This window comes from Parathielavia appendiculata (genome assembly GCF_033297405.1).
Source record: "Parathielavia appendiculata strain CBS 731.68 unplaced genomic scaffold N657scaffold_1, whole genome shotgun sequence".
Lineage (NCBI taxonomy): Eukaryota > Fungi > Ascomycota > Sordariomycetes > Sordariales > Chaetomiaceae > Parathielavia > Parathielavia appendiculata.
This window is the reverse complement of record NW_026944220.1, coordinates 4,186,214-4,201,872: the sequence shown is the minus strand read 5'-3', so window position 1 is coordinate 4,201,872 and position 15,659 is coordinate 4,186,214. Positions and strand designations below refer to the sequence as shown.

Genomic DNA, 15,659 nt, shown 5'->3' with positions numbered 1-15,659 from the left:
TGGGTCCATACCTACCAGATATCAGATATCGATTTGAAGATGGCACTCGCGTGTCGTGACGGTGTCCCATTCCCCTAACGTACTGTACAGCTGCACCCAAGTCTTGCCGCCCGTTTTGCGCTGCTTGGATTGGGCACCCCATCTCGACATCGTTTTGAGGAAGAAATCCTCCACTGTATCCGAACCCCCCCTGTGCTCCTGCGTCGACGCCGTGCCTCTGCTGGTGATGAGAAAAGTGAACCTTCTAGAAACCGCGAATCCCTCCAAAGCCCATGGCTCCCGCAGTTCAGCCTTGAGTCGACCCATCGGCACCGCCCCTTTTCTTGTGCTTGTTGTCCTCGTATGAGACCGCTCCATCTACCGTCATAAGTGTAGCTCAACGAGCCTCCCGAACTTGATAATTGCTGCGCGACTTCCGTGGTCCTCTCTATATATCTTAGATCAGAAGGGACACCCGTCACGTAATAGGTAAGTATGCTATGATATGATACTGCATGTCATGCTGGCCAATGGCCAGGTGTATAAATCCGCGTGGAGCTAGCAGCACCTATGTTGTTGATCCACGTCTTGGGGTTCGTGGCCATCACAGAAAAAGACGCAGATGAGATGAACGGTTGGCATGTCGACGTAACATCCCCATGTTGAATGAAGGAGCGTCTTAATCCGCGAGGATACACCATGGCAGTATTTCAAGGCATCCGGCCTCCTTGAGGCCCGAGCAAAGGATGGCTTGACTCCAGGGATCCAGGGTCCGAGTCCAAATCCATGTCCAGATCACGGTTCTCTTGTCTTCCTGGGCTTGGACTCCTTTGACATGATTTCCCTAGGGGTTCCCGCTCTGGCAGAGCATTTCCCAAAAAGTAACTCCGTGTCTGGGGATCCCATTCCGGTCGGCAATATCCTTCGACAATGGATAGTGTGATGTCGGTGATATCAGTGGCCGTCCGATGTGAGGTCCTTGACGGGGGCCCATGGTGGGCGAAGAGGAGGGAATCGTTTCGGTTGGACTCGAGCGAAGTCTGGACACCACGCTGAGTAGACATGGTTCGGCTGGATCGTTCACTCAATGTATCGATCGAAATTCCTGAAAGCGGTTCCCCAGCCGTAAAGGAAAGGGGCGCTGGCCCGACATGCTGTGAGATTTCGTATATGGCAACCGTGATCAAGCTTAGTGAGGCGATGAAGAGCGGTAGCCAGGGAATAAGGTCGGTCCTGGAGGATCCGGCCCCCACGACGGCGACGAGTAGGAAGAAGAGAGCGGCGGCGGCGGTAAAAGGGCCAAATCTAGATACGGGTCAACAAACCAGAGAACCTAGGACCAAAGTGACCCAGAGCCATTGTTACCTGATGAAGGGCTGAAGGTACAGGGCATGGAAGCCCAAGGCGCTTATTATAAATATTGACAGCGTTCTAGTCTTGAGTTAGTGTCCGTCTTCAAAAGCTGACCTCCCGGTTTAGTTACAAGGCTCGAAACTGGAACCCTTCGACATTCGCCAAAGGGAACAGGATGCCAGTGCCAATCATGCAGCCGCAGGCCATGACCTTGAAGACATGTCGGAGCTCTTGGTCCCTGTGCTGTTGCTGCCTGTGGAAAGAAAGACGCTCCATAGCGGGTAGTCTTTGGGACAGGTCGGAAGCAATGCTCCTCTTGACTTCGTCGTCGCCCGCTTAGCTGACGACAAGGTATGCTAATGAATGGAAGAGGACATTTGCGTGGGCGGAAGTCTTGATAGGCATCAGTCGTGTAAAGTGTTCTGAGAGAGAGAGAGAGAGAGAGAAACAGGCGGGGGGATGCCGCGTAAATAGGGCTTGCTTGCCTGCCCACTCCGTACGGTAAACCGATGTCGATGAATTCCTCTGATAGCGACAGTGTCACTCACGAAGGCAAGAGTGCCGCCGTCAACTGCGGGGAAAGGCTGACTGGCAGACAACCGATACCTCGCCTCGAACTGGCGTGGCTTGTCCCTTTTTCCAATTTCTTTCCCCTCGCGAGCCAGATTGTGTGGGGACTGGCATACATCGAGATCTGAAGAGTAGGGGGCAGCGGTTCGCCATGGCCCTGGCATGGTCCGCAATGGTTCGCCCTGTATGCGACTCAAGAGCTATGCGCAGCTGGATTGGTTGAATTCTTGGAGAGCGCCGTAAGCCCAACAGTCAGCCCTGCCGCCAAAGAGGCAGCCGCTCGATGCCCAATTGGTTTGCCTTGGGCTTTGATGCATGAATGGCGGGAACTGCGAGCCTCGTCCGCCTTGCCTCGCGTACATTGTCTAGATCCGACGAGCTGCATTGCGTGGAACAAGAGAAGGTGCAATTTCCCGGCAGGTTGTTCGCGGTTCTGCGATCACAAGGCAATGGTGCCCGGGAGCTGAGAAAAAGATATTTGTCCAAGCAAGGAAAACCTGCGTGTTCATTAGTACATTAGGGGCAAGAAGGTCCCCCCCCAGCCTTCCGAGAGCCATGGTCAGCCAACTCCCTGAATCCGGACCCCACGGGAAACTTTGGCCGCTTATCCGTCAAACCGACATTCGCACTGAACAATGAACGCTGCGCCATGTTGCTTGCACCAGAAACCTCGGACGGAAGTCCCAGATGCGGGACGTCGGTGTCCGGCATTCGATGTGCTTGAGATCGCCATCAGCTCTCTTTGCAGCGTCGTGATGTGGGAGTTCACGGTCCAGAATGAAGTTCCTCGGAGGGATGAACGAGTTAGTTCGAGGCGGTATGAGATGGGAACGCAAGTCCGGCTAACGGGTTTGACGACTAGGTGCTCGAACAGCATGGAGCCAGAGGGCTGACCGGCATCTTCGATTTCCGACCATCTCCTGCCCTCATGCTCTTCTCGTGTCTGCTATTCGGCTGCTGTGTGTCGTCATTCGCACTCGGAAGACACAGCCGGGATCCATTTCAATCTCTCGTTTTTCTCGTTCTGATTGGGGGGGCGGCTCTGGCCGGGTACGCTGTTCAGGAGGATGTTCACCTGATTCTCCTGGGTTATCTCCCCTGGGCGACGTGCGCGGCCATGGCCATCAGCATCTCGTGCCACAGCCTGTACAGACGGCTGAGGTCGAATGGTGCAACCAAGCAGGGAGACGAGCAAAAGGCTAAACTCTTGGGCTAAGTCATGGGTGAACGGGTAACTACGACACGGTCATGACCGAGCGTCGTCTGCACCATTGCCTCGAGCGGCATTTAACCACGCTTGAGTGAAGGAATGGGCGTGGGTACAAAGAATACGTTTCGGAATCAATGGATGGGTTGGAAAACCGTATAAGCGCGTCTCTGGTGTATTCTGCAGGCAGCGAAACACCCGAGCACAACCGGCGAGGGTGATGTGCCTTTCAAGTTGCCTGAACAGCGAGCGAGTTGGGCCCCGATTGCTCCAGTCGATGTACATCGACTGACCAAGCTGTTAGAAGGGGTAGTTGAGAGGAAGAATTTTTTTTTTACTTACATGATTTTGGGCCGCACTAACAACCGCGATGGAGTGGTACTTGCGAGCATGCTGCCCATAAGGGTATGCGCTGCTCCTTCCCAGACTCGTAGTTCATACCAAAGATGGCTCCATGTTGTTTCACTTTCTCCTGCTGTTTCAATGAAAGTTGCCATTCGAGCTTAGTTCATAGAGCTGACAGATCCAAAGTGACGAGAACCTGTTGGCGGGTGCAGCTGACGTCTCGTAGCTACGCTGGATCTCGATGTGATGTCTCGGACGGCCTTTGAAGGCAACCCCAACGTCTCCGCGTGTCCTTGAAGAGCGCCTGATTAGAGGCTTAAGTACGGAGTACCTACGACCCATTGCACTGAGCTTATGAGAGCTGCGAGTCCAGGAAGGGCGGCACTTGAGAGTCTCGGCTCTCTCACGAGTCCCGCGCAACACTCCTTCCTCGCCCACAACCTCAAGCTGCAAAGGTGATGCCACCGAACCGAGAGCAGGTAGGAGTGTCTCAGGCTGACTTTTGCCGTATACAATAAATCTCAAATCTGGATCATTTGAAGTTGTCAACAAACGACGTCCGATTGTGGTTGGAGAGAGATGAGTGAGCACAAGGCTTGAGTTCAGCTCTTCGGCGGAAGAGAGGGTTGTGGAGTTTGAGTAGTCTCCATCTGTGGCTGCCAGAGTCCTATCAAGATTACCTACTCCGTACGGCGTATAGCATGAATCTCCGCATTTTCTCTTCTCAGGGAAATCGTTGAACGGGGTGAGTTTTGTGAATTGCGGCTCAGCTGGCCGTCACCCTTGCCAACACGAAATAAACGGAGGAAGTGGGGCGCTGGCAATGCCAAGACTTTCCAGCCACCCAGCAACTCGCTCATCCAATGTTCCGAACAAAGAAGTCCCAGCCTCCCCAAGACGGCGCGTTGATCTTCACCACGAACCAATCCTTGCACGCCTGGACCACGGGCTTGGAATCGGTCCCTGGTTTCCACAAGCCGGATGATGACGATTCCAGGAGGTTGGTTATGTTGAATGTAGGTCTTCTTTGTTGACTCCTTTAAAAACCACTGATTAGCGCAGTGTCCAAGAATTCTGTTTGTCCTTTTTGTATTATAATCATAGTTGTACTTTGTACCGTCAAATACAACAAAGCTATCCGTACGATACCTACTCCGTACGCCACTCAAATTGTCTCGAAGTAGACCCCGTCATGTTCAGCAGAGGATGGCGAACAGCAGCAGCGACAGCCGCTGTGCTGCTCAGCAATATGACAGTTGCACAGACCTGGTCAGCATGTAACCCGCTCACATCAAGTAAGTTCACCAGCGCACACTCCTCTGCTGAGTACTTGACGGCTAAAACGCATCCAGCAAGTTGCCCAGCAAACACAGCACTGGGCATGACAATAAACGTGGACTTCACCCAAGGTGAGGTCAACTCGTTCGCCGCAAGCGGAGGGACACCAACATACGGCAAAGACGGCGTGTCCTTCACCGTTGCCAAGCGCGGCGACGCCCCTCAGCTGACCAGCGTCTTCTACATCATGTTCGGCCGCGTCGAAGTCACCATGAAGGCTGCCCCAGGAGCCGGCATTGTCAGCTCGCTTGTGCTCCTCTCAGACGCCCTGGACGAGATCGACATGGAATGGCTGGGCTCCGACGACAGCGAGGTCCAAACCAACTACTTCAGCAAAGGCCAAACCGCCTCGTATAATCGCGGCCAGTTCAACCCGGCGCCCAACAACCAAGCCGAGTTCATCACCTACACTATGGACTGGACCTCGGAGCGCATCATCTGGTACGTCGGCGGCACCGTTGTGCGGACCGTCACCTTCGACGCCGCCGCAGGCCAGTATCCGCAGACACCAATGCAGGTCAAGTTTGGCGCCTGGGCCGGCGGGGACCCGTCCAACCCGCAGGGTACCATTGAATGGGCGCGCGGGCCAACCGACTACTCCAAGGGCCCGTTCTCCATGGTCGTGCGCTCGGCCGTCATCACCGACTACTCCACCGGCAAGCGCTACACGTACGGCGACACCTCGGGCACCTGGCAGTCGATCCGGTCCGAGGGCGGCGAGATCAACGGCAACCTCGGCAAGGCAGGCGCCGTCACCGTGACTGCCAGCGCAACGCCGACCAACTCCCTCTCGCCGACCGTCCCCGTGGGCGGCATCATAGGCGGCAGTTCCACCACCGGCGCCAGCGGCTCCACGCGAACGGTAGGCCCGATCCCGGACGGGTGGGTCATGACATCGGAGGGCAAGATCGTCCCGGTAGGCTCTAGCACTGTAAGTACGTATTATTATTTGCCCTGGAAGCATGTTACATGTACATGGTCTCATGCCGTCTCCGCCGCGATGCTAACAAGCGTCCCTCATATCCAGACACCCCCAAGCCAGTCATCCTCTGGGGAGCCTTCCTCCTCGCCCTCAGCGCAGCCCACAGGCGGTGACACCACCTTCACCACAAGCACCACCGCGGGGACGTCGACGCCGCTCAGCACCAGCGGCGGCCGCGTCCCGACGGCTGCGCCAGGCGTGAACAGCGCAGCCACCCTACGACAGGGTCTCGCGCAAAGTATTGTTGTTCTCACTGGATCAATCAGCGGTGGCATCGGATATATGCTGCTTTTTTGATCATCATTTGGCGGCATTGTGTTTTCTGGGTTATTTTTTAGCGACATGAGAGCGGAGCAAGCTTGTATGATTTGGCGAGCATTTTGGCGGCGTTTGGGAGCATACATGAATGGATATTGGATGCTTGAGCATACTTGGTATGATAGAATTGGAGGGCGATTTTGATGCCATGACATGTATGGAGTACACCAAGACAGAGCGGAGGGGATAATAACTCGAGTTGACCGTACAGCAATGACATGACCTTAGCAGTTCGTATATTGCTCTCGACTCTCACTCGAAATGCAAGCATGGACGTGAAGGCGTTTCTTATTGACCTCAACCCATCGCTCCCTTCCATGTTGACTGTCTATTGCTTGTTTTGACCAATAACTCCAAACAAATCTTGCTCGCAGGCTTGTGACCACTTACATTACTGGTGGTGATGTGGAATGGCATAGCAGTAAGTCTGTCCGAGAGCTAAGACATATGCTGTGGAGGAGTGTGCTTATCCCATCTATCAACGCCGCCGCTCTGAACCGCTCAACTGCCTCCTCCCAGGCGCGCAAACAAGCGCGTGGGGGGTCGAACGAAGCACACCGCCAATATCCCGCTCCCAATGCACTCGATGCCGTAAGCCCAATTCAACTCTGGCTGTCTGAATTTGCACGACAATTGCAACGCACCAACGTCCATGACTCGCTCAGAACTCCCAACTGTCGTCGTCACCAACGGACTGTATGGCCCAGTTAAACTTGTCACGGAGCGTCTTGGAGAAGAACTTCTCGATCGGGACCTTAAACCTGTTCGAAAAAGCGACCGTGAGGCGCGGGTCGATGTAGTTCTACGCAGCAACGTCAGCGGGAAAAGTCGTAAGGAGTTCGACACGGTAGCAGTAACTCACGATCTTGGATGTGCCCAAGGCGACCTCCTTGTTGCCCTCGCGATCCGCAGACTGCAGCTCGAGGGTCCTTATGCGCTCGTCCAGCTTCTCAATGGCAGCCGTCAACTTCTCGACGCTCGGGCTCTTTCCCTCGGCCTCAATCTTCTTTGTCTTGTTCTCCATCTTGAACTTCGCCTCGAGCTCCGTGGAGACCTTCAGGCGCTCCTTTAGCTCCTTATCGGGCATCGGAGTTTTGCCCTCAGCAGAGAGCTTCTCGTTGTCCTTTTCGAACTTCTTGCGGATCTTTTGCTGCAGCTCATCTACCAGGAATTTCTGGTGCTGCTCAATCCATTCCTGGTCCAAGTCAGGGTCAAGTTCAAAGAACTCGGCACCCTTCTTCTTCTTCAATTTGGGGTTCAGGTCGAGCATCATCATCTTGGTACGCCACTTCTGATACTTCAGACCCTTGATGCGGTCCCCAAGCTTCTCCATCTGCGCTTCGTGGCTAGCGCCGACGGTTCGCTTATGGTTGCAGAGGATGGCGACTTCGCGATTGCAGTCATTGTAAAGCTTGATCTTCTCAGCTATGGTCCGGTCTTCCACCTTGAGCTTCTTCAAAAGTTGCGACATGGTCCAGGAAGCGTTGTAGGTACGGAAGACCTTTGCCGTGAGGCCAGGCATGTAGCTCGAGAGATGCTTGTTCAATTGCGAGGTCTGCAGGTCATGTCAGCGGGCAAGGTCTGCTGCTCGGGAAGAAGAGTTTCGAAACGTACGGTCAACCTGTCAAAGATGTCGTCTCCATCCTCCTTGGGGGGTTTCTTGAACATCTTCAGATTCTTGAAGACTTGGCGGTCCACAACGAACTCGTTGTAGAACCGAATACTGTCTTTACCCAGGAAGTCGAAGATGACCGTGTTGGGCTCTCTGAGAGTGACATGCTCGAATTTCAAGGAACAGCAGCCAACCGTCTCGGCCTCATTTTCAGTGTCCTTTTCGTTACCGGCTCTGAGGGCGAACTTGTCGATCAAGTACATGGCTGTGGCCCGCTGCCGATCTGCCATGACCTCACTCTTAAGCTCCCTCGTGTAGTCGGCGCGGATGCGGTCAATGTGCTTCTTGAGCTCGCGGGCCTTCTCGAACTTCTTGAAGTCGGCTTGGCCCTTGATGGTGCTGTTGGCCGCCAACATCACATACTTGTAATTGCCGTTGACGTTCTCCTGCCACATCGCCAGCCAAGTCGCCTTGTTGTCATGCTGAACGGCTTTCCACTTGTGACCTGGAGGGGGGTCGGGAACTTTGGCCTCCTTGCCGATGTTGATGGTAATTTGCTCGGGCATGACTCGCTTTTTGACAGTGCCAGTCTTTGGATGCTCGCCCCGGCCACGGAAGAGACCCGGCGGTTCGACGCGGAAGTTGCCCACTTTTTCTTTTCGGCCGTCCCACTTGCAGTACATGTAGGGCGCCTCCATCTTCTCCTTCTCGGCCTTCTCAGCCTTCTTTTCGGCGGCGGGACGCGCCTTCTTGGCATCACTGAGTCCCTTGTAGTGCTCAAAGATCTTGGTAAAGTCAAGCTTCTTGAACTCCTTGATGTCGACGGGTTTTCCGTTCTGATCCTTGGCGCCGCCCGTCTTCTTCAGTATGTCCTTGAAGTCATTGAAGAAGTTCTTTTGGAACACAGGGTTCTCAACGTTTTGGGTCGAGTGAAGCATGGAACCAAAAAAGGTCGCCACTTCCTCAGCCTCGACGTGCAAGTCGACGGGCTTCCCATCATAGTAGAGCTTCACATTCTTGGGAAGCGGCTCATACTCCGGGGGGAAAAGCACACCGTTATGCTCAAGCGTCGTCCACTTGATGGAGTCGTCCTCCTTCTTCGGAGCGTCCCACCATCGATACTCTTCATCCTCCTCGTCACTGTTCTCCTTGGATTCGTCCTTCACAGGCTTAGCCTCCTTGCCTGCCGGAGCTGCCTTGCCCTTCTTGGGCGCCGGGGCCGCCTTCTTTGCCTTCTTAGCAATGGGCGCGTCTGAATCGGACTCGGATTCTTTCTTGACACCATTTGCCTTCTTAGCAGATGACACACCGTTTGATTGGCGCTTCTTGGGTTTCGCCAGGGGCTCGTCATCGGATTCCTCTTTGACGGCCTTCTTGGGTGTAGCCTTCTTGGACTTGGCATCAGCACGGAGTGCTTTGGCTTCTTTCGCGGCTGCCTTCTCGATCCCGGCCTTCCTTTGAGCGAGCTTTGTCCCTAAGGGCTGGTCGTCATCCGACGACTCGAGGGTTGCAGTTTCATTGACGGAAGGAGGCAGCTTCGCAGCCTTCTGCTTGGCAATCGGCTCATTGTCGCTGTCGGACTCGGCTTTCTTGTGCTTCGACTTCTGACGTTTGGCCTGCAATCGTTAGTCCACAATTGCCTTGATCGATTTCTGGTAGAGACAGAGCAGGCCTACCAAAGGCGCGCCGTCGTCGCTGTCCGATTCTTCTTTGTATTTGACTGCTTGGCTAACTGAGCTTCGAGACTTGCGCTTCGCAGCACCGTTGGTAGCGGAGTCAATGTCCATCCGGTCGTCTACAGGGCCATGACGAATTGAAAGACCTGGAGGTGCGGGACGGGCCTTGGAGGCGGACCTGTCCATCTCGCGGTCGGTGGAAGCTGAAATAGTGGGAGCAGACACTGAGAAAAACAGAATGGTGGTCAGCAACCTAGCGCGATTGTCACATAATAGCATTGGTGGCGCCGAGAATGTGACACGCCAGCACCAGCTCAACACGTCCTGGTACTGCGTGCCACGATGGGAACCAAAGGGACGCAAGCGGCAGATGTGTTGGGTATTAACGTACTGTGACTGGTTCTTGCCAGAGGAACGTCGTCGTCCGAGCTGCCGGAGGGCATGGTTGGTGTATGAGACCGAGCTGGGTGGATGGTGGTCGTCGGGAGGCGCAAGGCGGCGCAGTGAAGAGGGTGAGATTCGCAAATTTAGGTGAGCGACTCGAGTCCCGAATCACTCACAAAGACGGCGGCGAGTGCTGTTAGCAGCCGAGGTCACAAAAAACCACCTGAAAAGACTCAACCAGAGTGTATGGGAAAGCAGGGCAGCAGGGAGGCGCGCCGTATGGGAAAGGAGGAAATGAAGCAAGAACAGGAGGCTGGGAAGGAAAAGGAACTTGGAGGAAGGGATTCAGTGAGACCAAACTCGGGGCGGATGGTGAGGTTAAAGATTGAAACCTTGGGACCCCACTTTTCTCAGTGGCCTGGAACCAAAAGCGTGTTCGCCTTGGCTGCGTTCTCTCTTTGTACCGTAAGGTACTGTGTAAGGTATTTGGACGAGTTACAACGGTGACTAAGCCCCGGATTTCGAGACAGCTGAGTCCCCACTTCCAGGTTGACCAATCGCCAGCTGCTAGGGAAAAGGACAGGAACTGAGCAGGCCGGCCACCCCACAGGCACGAGCAGGAAGCGGAATGAAAGTGGAGCCGATCTCAGCAAACCTCTCACGCCAATTGCGAGTCGTGCGTCCAATTGACCTCAACTTCCCGATCAACTGACGCCAGCACAACACGTTGTGGTCACCCGGGGCCACAGCTAGCAGAGACGGTCACTTCGAATCTGTGCACCATCACATTCAACCATGCTGTCCAGAGCTGCTCGCCCGGCGCTGAGGGCCGGTGCTGCCGTTTCTTCCCGGTAGGTGACCCCCTCCCGGCTCGGACTTTATCATCGCAATCGAGCTCTTGGTGGTGGTCAACATGGGATGTTGCACCTGTTGGAGGGCTGGGGAAGTTCGAGGGAAGCATTGGAACACGGAAACGACGGTCGCGGAGCAGGAAAACAGAACGACTATAGAGGCAAGGAACCTCGGGCTGACCGACGATTACTATGCGCAGAGCGGCAGCTCCCACAGCCACCTTCGCGACGCTGCGTGAGATTGAGGGCAAACTCAAGTCGATTCGAAACATCGAGAAGATCACCAACACCATGAAGATCGTCGCCTCGACCAAGCTTACGCGGGCCCAGCGCGCCATGGCCGACTCGCGCAAGTACGGCGAGACCAGCAACGAGGTGTTCGAGTCGGCCGAGACCAAGCCGCTCGAGGGCGAGGGCAAGAAGAAGTTGTTGGTGGTCTGCAGCTCCGACAAGGGTCTCTGCGGTGGTATCCACTCCGGTCTGTCGCGCTACATCCGCCGGAGGGCGCTCGAGAACTCCAACTTTGACCTTGTCGTTCTCGGCGAGAAATGCAGGTCGCAGTTGCAGCGCACCAACGCCAAGGATATCGTGCTCAACTTCGCCGGTGTTGGCAAGGACGTCCCCACCTTCGCCGAGGCCCAGGCTATCGCCGACCAGATTGTCATGCTCCCGGGCGACTACTCCGACATTGAGATTATTTACAACAAGTTCATCAATGCTACGAGCTACGAGCCCACCTCCGTCGCGGCATTTAGCGAAGAGGCCATTGCTTCGTCTCGTACGCTCACCCTATGCTCTGAATGTTACGTCCGGTCCGTCCGCTGACTTGTAGTACCTAGCCAACTTCGCCGCCTTTGAGGTCGATGAGGAGCTTCTCTCCAACCTCCGCGAGTACGCCCTGGCCAACTCTCTTTTCTGGGCTCTGTCGGAAGGCCACGCCTGCGAGGTCTCTGCCCGCCGCAACGCCATGGATGTGAGTTGCTTTTCTCACATATTTTCCCGCACCCCGCACCTCTAACGCAATCCCTGCAGAACGCCTCCAAGAACGCCGGCGAGATGATCAGCAAGTACCAGATTCTCTTCAACCGCACCCGCCAGGCCGTCATTACCGGCGAACTGGTCGAAATCATCACTGGTGCCACCGCTTCGGCGGACATGTAATTGGGTCGAAGTTCGTGATTCCCAAGACCGGAGTGGGAAAGAGAGGAGCGAGCAGCGAGGAGTTTTTCGTCTTTTCATCTCACCTCACCTCCGTGAAAGGGACCGCAGTGGAGAGGAGGAGGGAGAAAACCGGTTTTCCCTTTGTATATCAAGTCGCAGAAACGTTCGCCCTGCATCCGGCCCTCCGTGTACCATCGCCTTCCGAATACACAAGTTTCTTCCTGATAGACATTTAAAATGGGACCTTGGAGTGGCTGTTCGAATGGCTGCCAGCCAAATAAACCCAGAGCCCCTCCTGATCTATAGCTCAGGTTGCGCTTTGAATCCATACCCGTCAGCGCAACACTTCATCTATACGATGTTGGGACAAAAAGGATACTGTTGGCAGGTTGTTAAACTATGTCGTTATTGCCCCGACACCGAGAATAAAATCTGCACGTTCCTAATACCCCTTTTCCACATCCAGCATCGCAAGCAACAAAAAGCAGCGGACCTGGTTCATGGAACCAACGAAATGCCACACCCGGCGATGAATGTCCCGGCAAAAGTCGTATGACGCCCAGCAACGGTACTCACCGCCACCGCCCCCATTATCAAATCATCCCTCCATGCCCAAGACGGAGACCTGGACATTGCTGAGCAACGTATATACACAAACACAACACATACACAAATACACACCAGTCCGGGTAGAGTGATGCTCGCCTCACTCCTCCATCTCATCCCCTCCCCCTTCGACTTTCCCATCCTCCTCATCCACATCCACATCCATCGTCTCCCCACCTCCCCGCTCTTCTTCCTCTCCCTTTTCCTCATCAACCTCGCTCTCAACCTCAGCATAACTCTCCAACTTCATCCGACTCCTCCTCGCCCCATCCACCTCCGCTTCTTCCCCGCCACCACCACCACAATCACCATCCGAACCACTCCCCGCTCCCTCACTATCAAAGGGATTCTCCCTCTCAAACTCCTCCCTCACCTTACCCGCCTTTCGATCCCACCCCTCCACCTCCGCCCTCCACGACTCCATCGCCTTCCCATACGCCCTTTTCTGCTCCTCGGCCATGTCCACATACGGCCTCCTCTCCTCCTCGGACGCGTCGCGCCACATGCGCGCGCTCATGACGCGCACCTCGTTGGCCGAGGGCTTGCCCCCCTTGCTGGGCCGGCGCCCGGCCTCAAGGCGCTTGCGCGCGTCGTCGTAGTGCGCCTTGCTGTAGAAGATGTAGGCATTAGTGGCCGGTTTCTGCGGCGGCAGGGGCCGCGGGCCGAGCTTGGAGATGACGTGGTCCCAAAGGCGGGTTTCGTAGGCTTCGAGGCGGGATTGGGCGGTGTGCTTGGGTGTGGTTGCCGTGGGGTTGTTGGTGGCGTTGGCGTTGTTGCCATCTAGGAGCGAGCTGGCTTTGCGCTTGCCGATGAGGGAGGAGGCATCTTTGGGAAGGACGAGCGGAGTCGGAACGGGAATGGGGCCGAGCATTGCGCCGAGCACTTCGGAGGCGGCACGCAGGCCGGAGAGGTAGGCACCGTGGACGGTGGCCGGGTGCGTGCCGCAGGTGTGCTCGCCTGCGAAGAAGAGGTTGCCAATGGGGCGGGCCATGGTGTCGTAATCGTCGGCTTTCATGTTTGGGCCTGCGGACGAATAGCTGCCGCGGGCGAACTTGTCCGACGCCCAGCGTGTGACGACCGCTTCGATGGGGTGGGGGACCCGGGACCCGTACACGCTGCGGAGGATGTCGGTGGCCTCGGCAACGAGATCGTCATTGCACGTCTGCTCGGTGTCAAACCCGGCATCGCCGGCCATGAGGGCGATGAGGACCGGCAAGCCGCTGGTCCTTGTGACGTTGAACCACTGGAAGAATCGTCCCCGCTGAGAGGCATAGTCTTTTTGATCCAGACTGTGCCGGTTGGTTGGGTTTCTCAACACTCCAAAAATGTCGCGGTCCTCGTCCCAAAACGGCTCCTTATATACCAGGATGACCTTGTTCAAGACCCCAAAGCCCAGACGTTCGATGGCGTCCGACTTCCAAGACGGCAGCGGCGGCTCAAACGCTATATTTCCATGCTTCAGGACGCCGAGTGGTATTGTGGTCACCACATAATCGGCTTCTATGGTGGAGCCGTCTTCGCACGTCACTGTCGCTGGACCGGTTTGAGTACCAGACGTGTATGTGATTTTGTTGACTGGCGACTTTTGTCTGACGTCCAGAGGCGTGGGCAGGTGCGTGAGGCCCCTCGGAACGCTCTGATACCCTCCGACAACCATGGAGTGGCTGCCCTCCCACTCATTCCCGGCGTCGATGTCCCACCCTTGCAAGCTTAGCTGGTGATAGTTGGTAGCATTGCTGTACTCCAGATTGGCAATGTGCCAATTCATGAGCCTGAAGTCCTGGGCGGTAAGATCCAAGAGGTCCTTGTACTGAGCAATCACCTTGTCGGTTACGCTTCCTAGGGTCGCACCGGGTTCTCTGGTCGCCGACTCAATGTCCAGGTCCGCATCGTCGCTGACGCCGTGCCTCAGCGCCCAACCTATCATTTTGGCCTTGTGGGCCGCCTTGAGGGCTCCCGGCGTTCCGGGTTCAGTATGGATCTTTCCGGTAGCTCGGTCAGTTGACACCGGCACTAGGTTCACCTGTGGCGCGATATTTTGCTCCGCGACGGATGGCGCATACGGCTGGGCGGCGGCGGATTCTTCAGCATGCCGTATCGTCTTGTGTGTTTCTGCTGAGCTGTCCTTGCCCTCATCCATCAAATCCCTGTTGCCCTCAATCAGTTTTGATGTGGGCTGCTTGAACTTGTACTCGCTGACTCGATCGAGGCAGTCGTTGAAGAGATTTTCCACTAGCTGGTCTCGATGCAGATCTACTGGCTTGCCGTTGGCATCGTAAAGTGTGGTTTCCGGCCTCAAGAGGTGGTACGCGAGGCCGAGCTGGCCCCTGAGAAGGATGTTCAACGGATTACCCCTCTCAAACCCAGTGATGATCATCCCTCCCATCTCAGCGGTGTATCGCTTGCCCTCGAATTGGGCCGGCATGTGTTTTGGACGTGATTTGAACGATCGAGAGTAGACTCTGCCGCCGATGCGGTCCCTGCCTTCGAGAACAACCACTCGAGGCGGCTCCTCGCCCATGCTGCGGAACTTTTTTGCATACTGCATGAACAGCCCCTCGAGCTGTCTTGCGCAACCAAGACCAGCCATGCCTGCACCTACGACAACAACAGTTTTCCGTTTGCCCTGGGGAGAATCGGTTTGCTTGTTGTGTCTGCGCAAAGACCGGACCTCGACACAGCCAAAATTGATGTAACCCCCTCGAACAAGCCAGTCAAAACAAACGCTCGCAACGTCAAACCACCTAGGATCCTTTGCACATCCGACAGCCTCCTCTCGGGTGACAGGGATTTGTGGGTTTCGGACCCATAGCCTCAAAATGCCATTTCTGATGTTGAGGTATGTCGTCACCTGGGCGTGGCTGATGTGATCTCGCAGCAGCAGGTACTCTTCTTGGTGGAGAGAATAGGGGTTGAGTCTTGATGCTTCAGCCGCTGCGACGCACTGCATCGCATACTCGGGGAGAGGAAGATTGGGAGGGATAGAGACCTTCGGTCGCACATCCCATTTCCGCCTCGGCGAGTTCGTTGGCTGACTGAGACGGGCAATGCCGGCTGCCGGTGCTGGTGCCTCCCTTGAACTGTCGCCGTCGACAGGGGTGGTAGCCTTGCTCGACACGGATGGCGCGAGGGAGGAGAGATCGGACGGGTCGGATAGCGAGGATAATGAGGATAGCGAAGATGACTCTTTCGCGGGAGTTTCGTTTTGTATCGGTATCGGCTGTGTTTTGAGCGGGGGAGGAGGCGATAGCGGAGGCAGAGGAGACAGATGAGCAAG

General features: G+C 55.6%; 6 protein-coding genes across 6 annotated transcripts; 3 read left to right on the top strand and 3 right to left on the bottom strand.

Moving 5' to 3' along the window:
- Positions 1-523: 523 nt before the first annotated feature.
- Positions 524-1,946, bottom strand: N657DRAFT_80941 (uncharacterized protein). Its single transcript, XM_062797548.1, has 4 exons — positions 1,881-1,946; positions 1,463-1,817; positions 1,345-1,410; positions 524-1,284 (listed from the first exon to the last, which is right to left on the bottom strand). The coding sequence occupies exons 2-4, from the start codon at positions 1,606-1,608 to the stop codon at positions 690-692; spliced, it is 807 nt and encodes a 268-aa protein (XP_062653297.1). The 5' UTR covers positions 1,609-1,817; positions 1,881-1,946; the 3' UTR covers positions 524-689.
- A 586-nt stretch (positions 1,947-2,532) lies between these two features.
- N657DRAFT_640175 (uncharacterized protein) lies at positions 2,533-3,384 on the top strand. The gene is made up of 2 exons (XM_062791920.1): positions 2,533-2,705; positions 2,765-3,384. Exon 2 carries the CDS (start codon positions 2,831-2,833, stop codon positions 3,116-3,118), a length of 288 nt encoding a protein of 95 aa, XP_062653296.1. The 5' UTR covers positions 2,533-2,705; positions 2,765-2,830; the 3' UTR covers positions 3,119-3,384.
- Positions 3,385-4,646: 1,262 nt separating this feature from the next.
- N657DRAFT_561733 (glycoside hydrolase family 16 protein) lies at positions 4,647-6,071 on the top strand (the record flags this gene model as incomplete). The annotated part of the gene is made up of 2 exons (XM_062788076.1): positions 4,647-4,749; positions 4,807-6,071. The coding sequence occupies 2 exons, from the start codon at positions 4,647-4,649 to the stop codon at positions 6,069-6,071; spliced, it is 1,368 nt and encodes a 455-aa protein (XP_062653295.1).
- A 1,328-nt stretch (positions 6,072-7,399) lies between these two features.
- Positions 7,400-8,754, bottom strand: N657DRAFT_80900 (uncharacterized protein). The gene has a single exon (XM_062797547.1). The coding sequence runs from the start codon at positions 8,640-8,642 to the stop codon at positions 7,635-7,637; it is 1,008 nt and encodes a 335-aa protein (XP_062653294.1). The 5' UTR covers positions 8,643-8,754; the 3' UTR covers positions 7,400-7,634.
- A 1,734-nt stretch (positions 8,755-10,488) lies between these two features.
- Positions 10,489-12,218, top strand: N657DRAFT_640172 (ATP synthase gamma chain mitochondrial precursor). The gene is made up of 4 exons (XM_062791919.1): positions 10,489-10,615; positions 10,816-11,393; positions 11,455-11,588; positions 11,648-12,218. Exons 1-4 carry the CDS (start codon positions 10,560-10,562, stop codon positions 11,774-11,776), a joined length of 897 nt encoding a protein of 298 aa, XP_062653293.1. The 5' UTR covers positions 10,489-10,559; the 3' UTR covers positions 11,777-12,218.
- Positions 12,219-12,482: 264 nt separating this feature from the next.
- Positions 12,483-15,635, bottom strand: N657DRAFT_609922 (uncharacterized protein; the record flags this gene model as incomplete). The annotated part of the gene is made up of 1 exon (XM_062790308.1): positions 12,483-15,635. The coding sequence occupies exon 1, from the start codon at positions 15,330-15,332 to the stop codon at positions 12,483-12,485; it is 2,850 nt and encodes a 949-aa protein (XP_062653292.1). The 5' UTR covers positions 15,333-15,635.
- Between the last annotated feature and the right edge of the window lie 24 nt (positions 15,636-15,659).

What these genes read in the sequence shown, in the direction of transcription:
- N657DRAFT_80941 (XM_062797548.1), bottom strand. Translation starts at nt 1,608, where the DNA reads ATGGAGCGTCTTTCTTTCCACAGGCAGCAACAGCACAGGGACCAAGAG. An exon ending in GGGTTCCAGTTTCGAGCCTT is followed by an intron (nt 1,411 to 1,462) that starts GTAACTAAACCG and finishes ACTCAAGACTAG; the next exon opens with AACGCTGTCAATATTTATAA. An exon ending in TACCTTCAGCCCTTCATCAG is followed by an intron (nt 1,285 to 1,344) that starts GTAACAATGGCT and finishes ACCCGTATCTAG; the next exon opens with ATTTGGCCCTTTTACCGCCG.
- N657DRAFT_640175 (XM_062791920.1), top strand. Translation starts at nt 2,831, where the DNA reads ATGCTCTTCTCGTGTCTGCTATTCGGCTGCTGTGTGTCGTCATTCGCA.
- N657DRAFT_80900 (XM_062797547.1), bottom strand. Translation starts at nt 8,642, where the DNA reads ATGCTTCACTCGACCCAAAACGTTGAGAACCCTGTGTTCCAAAAGAAC.
- N657DRAFT_640172 (XM_062791919.1), top strand. Translation starts at nt 10,560, where the DNA reads ATGCTGTCCAGAGCTGCTCGCCCGGCGCTGAGGGCCGGTGCTGCCGTT. An exon ending in GGTGCTGCCGTTTCTTCCCG is followed by an intron (nt 10,616 to 10,815) that starts GTAGGTGACCCC and finishes TACTATGCGCAG; the next exon opens with AGCGGCAGCTCCCACAGCCA. An exon ending in AGAGGCCATTGCTTCGTCTC is followed by an intron (nt 11,394 to 11,454) that starts GTACGCTCACCC and finishes TGTAGTACCTAG; the next exon opens with CCAACTTCGCCGCCTTTGAG.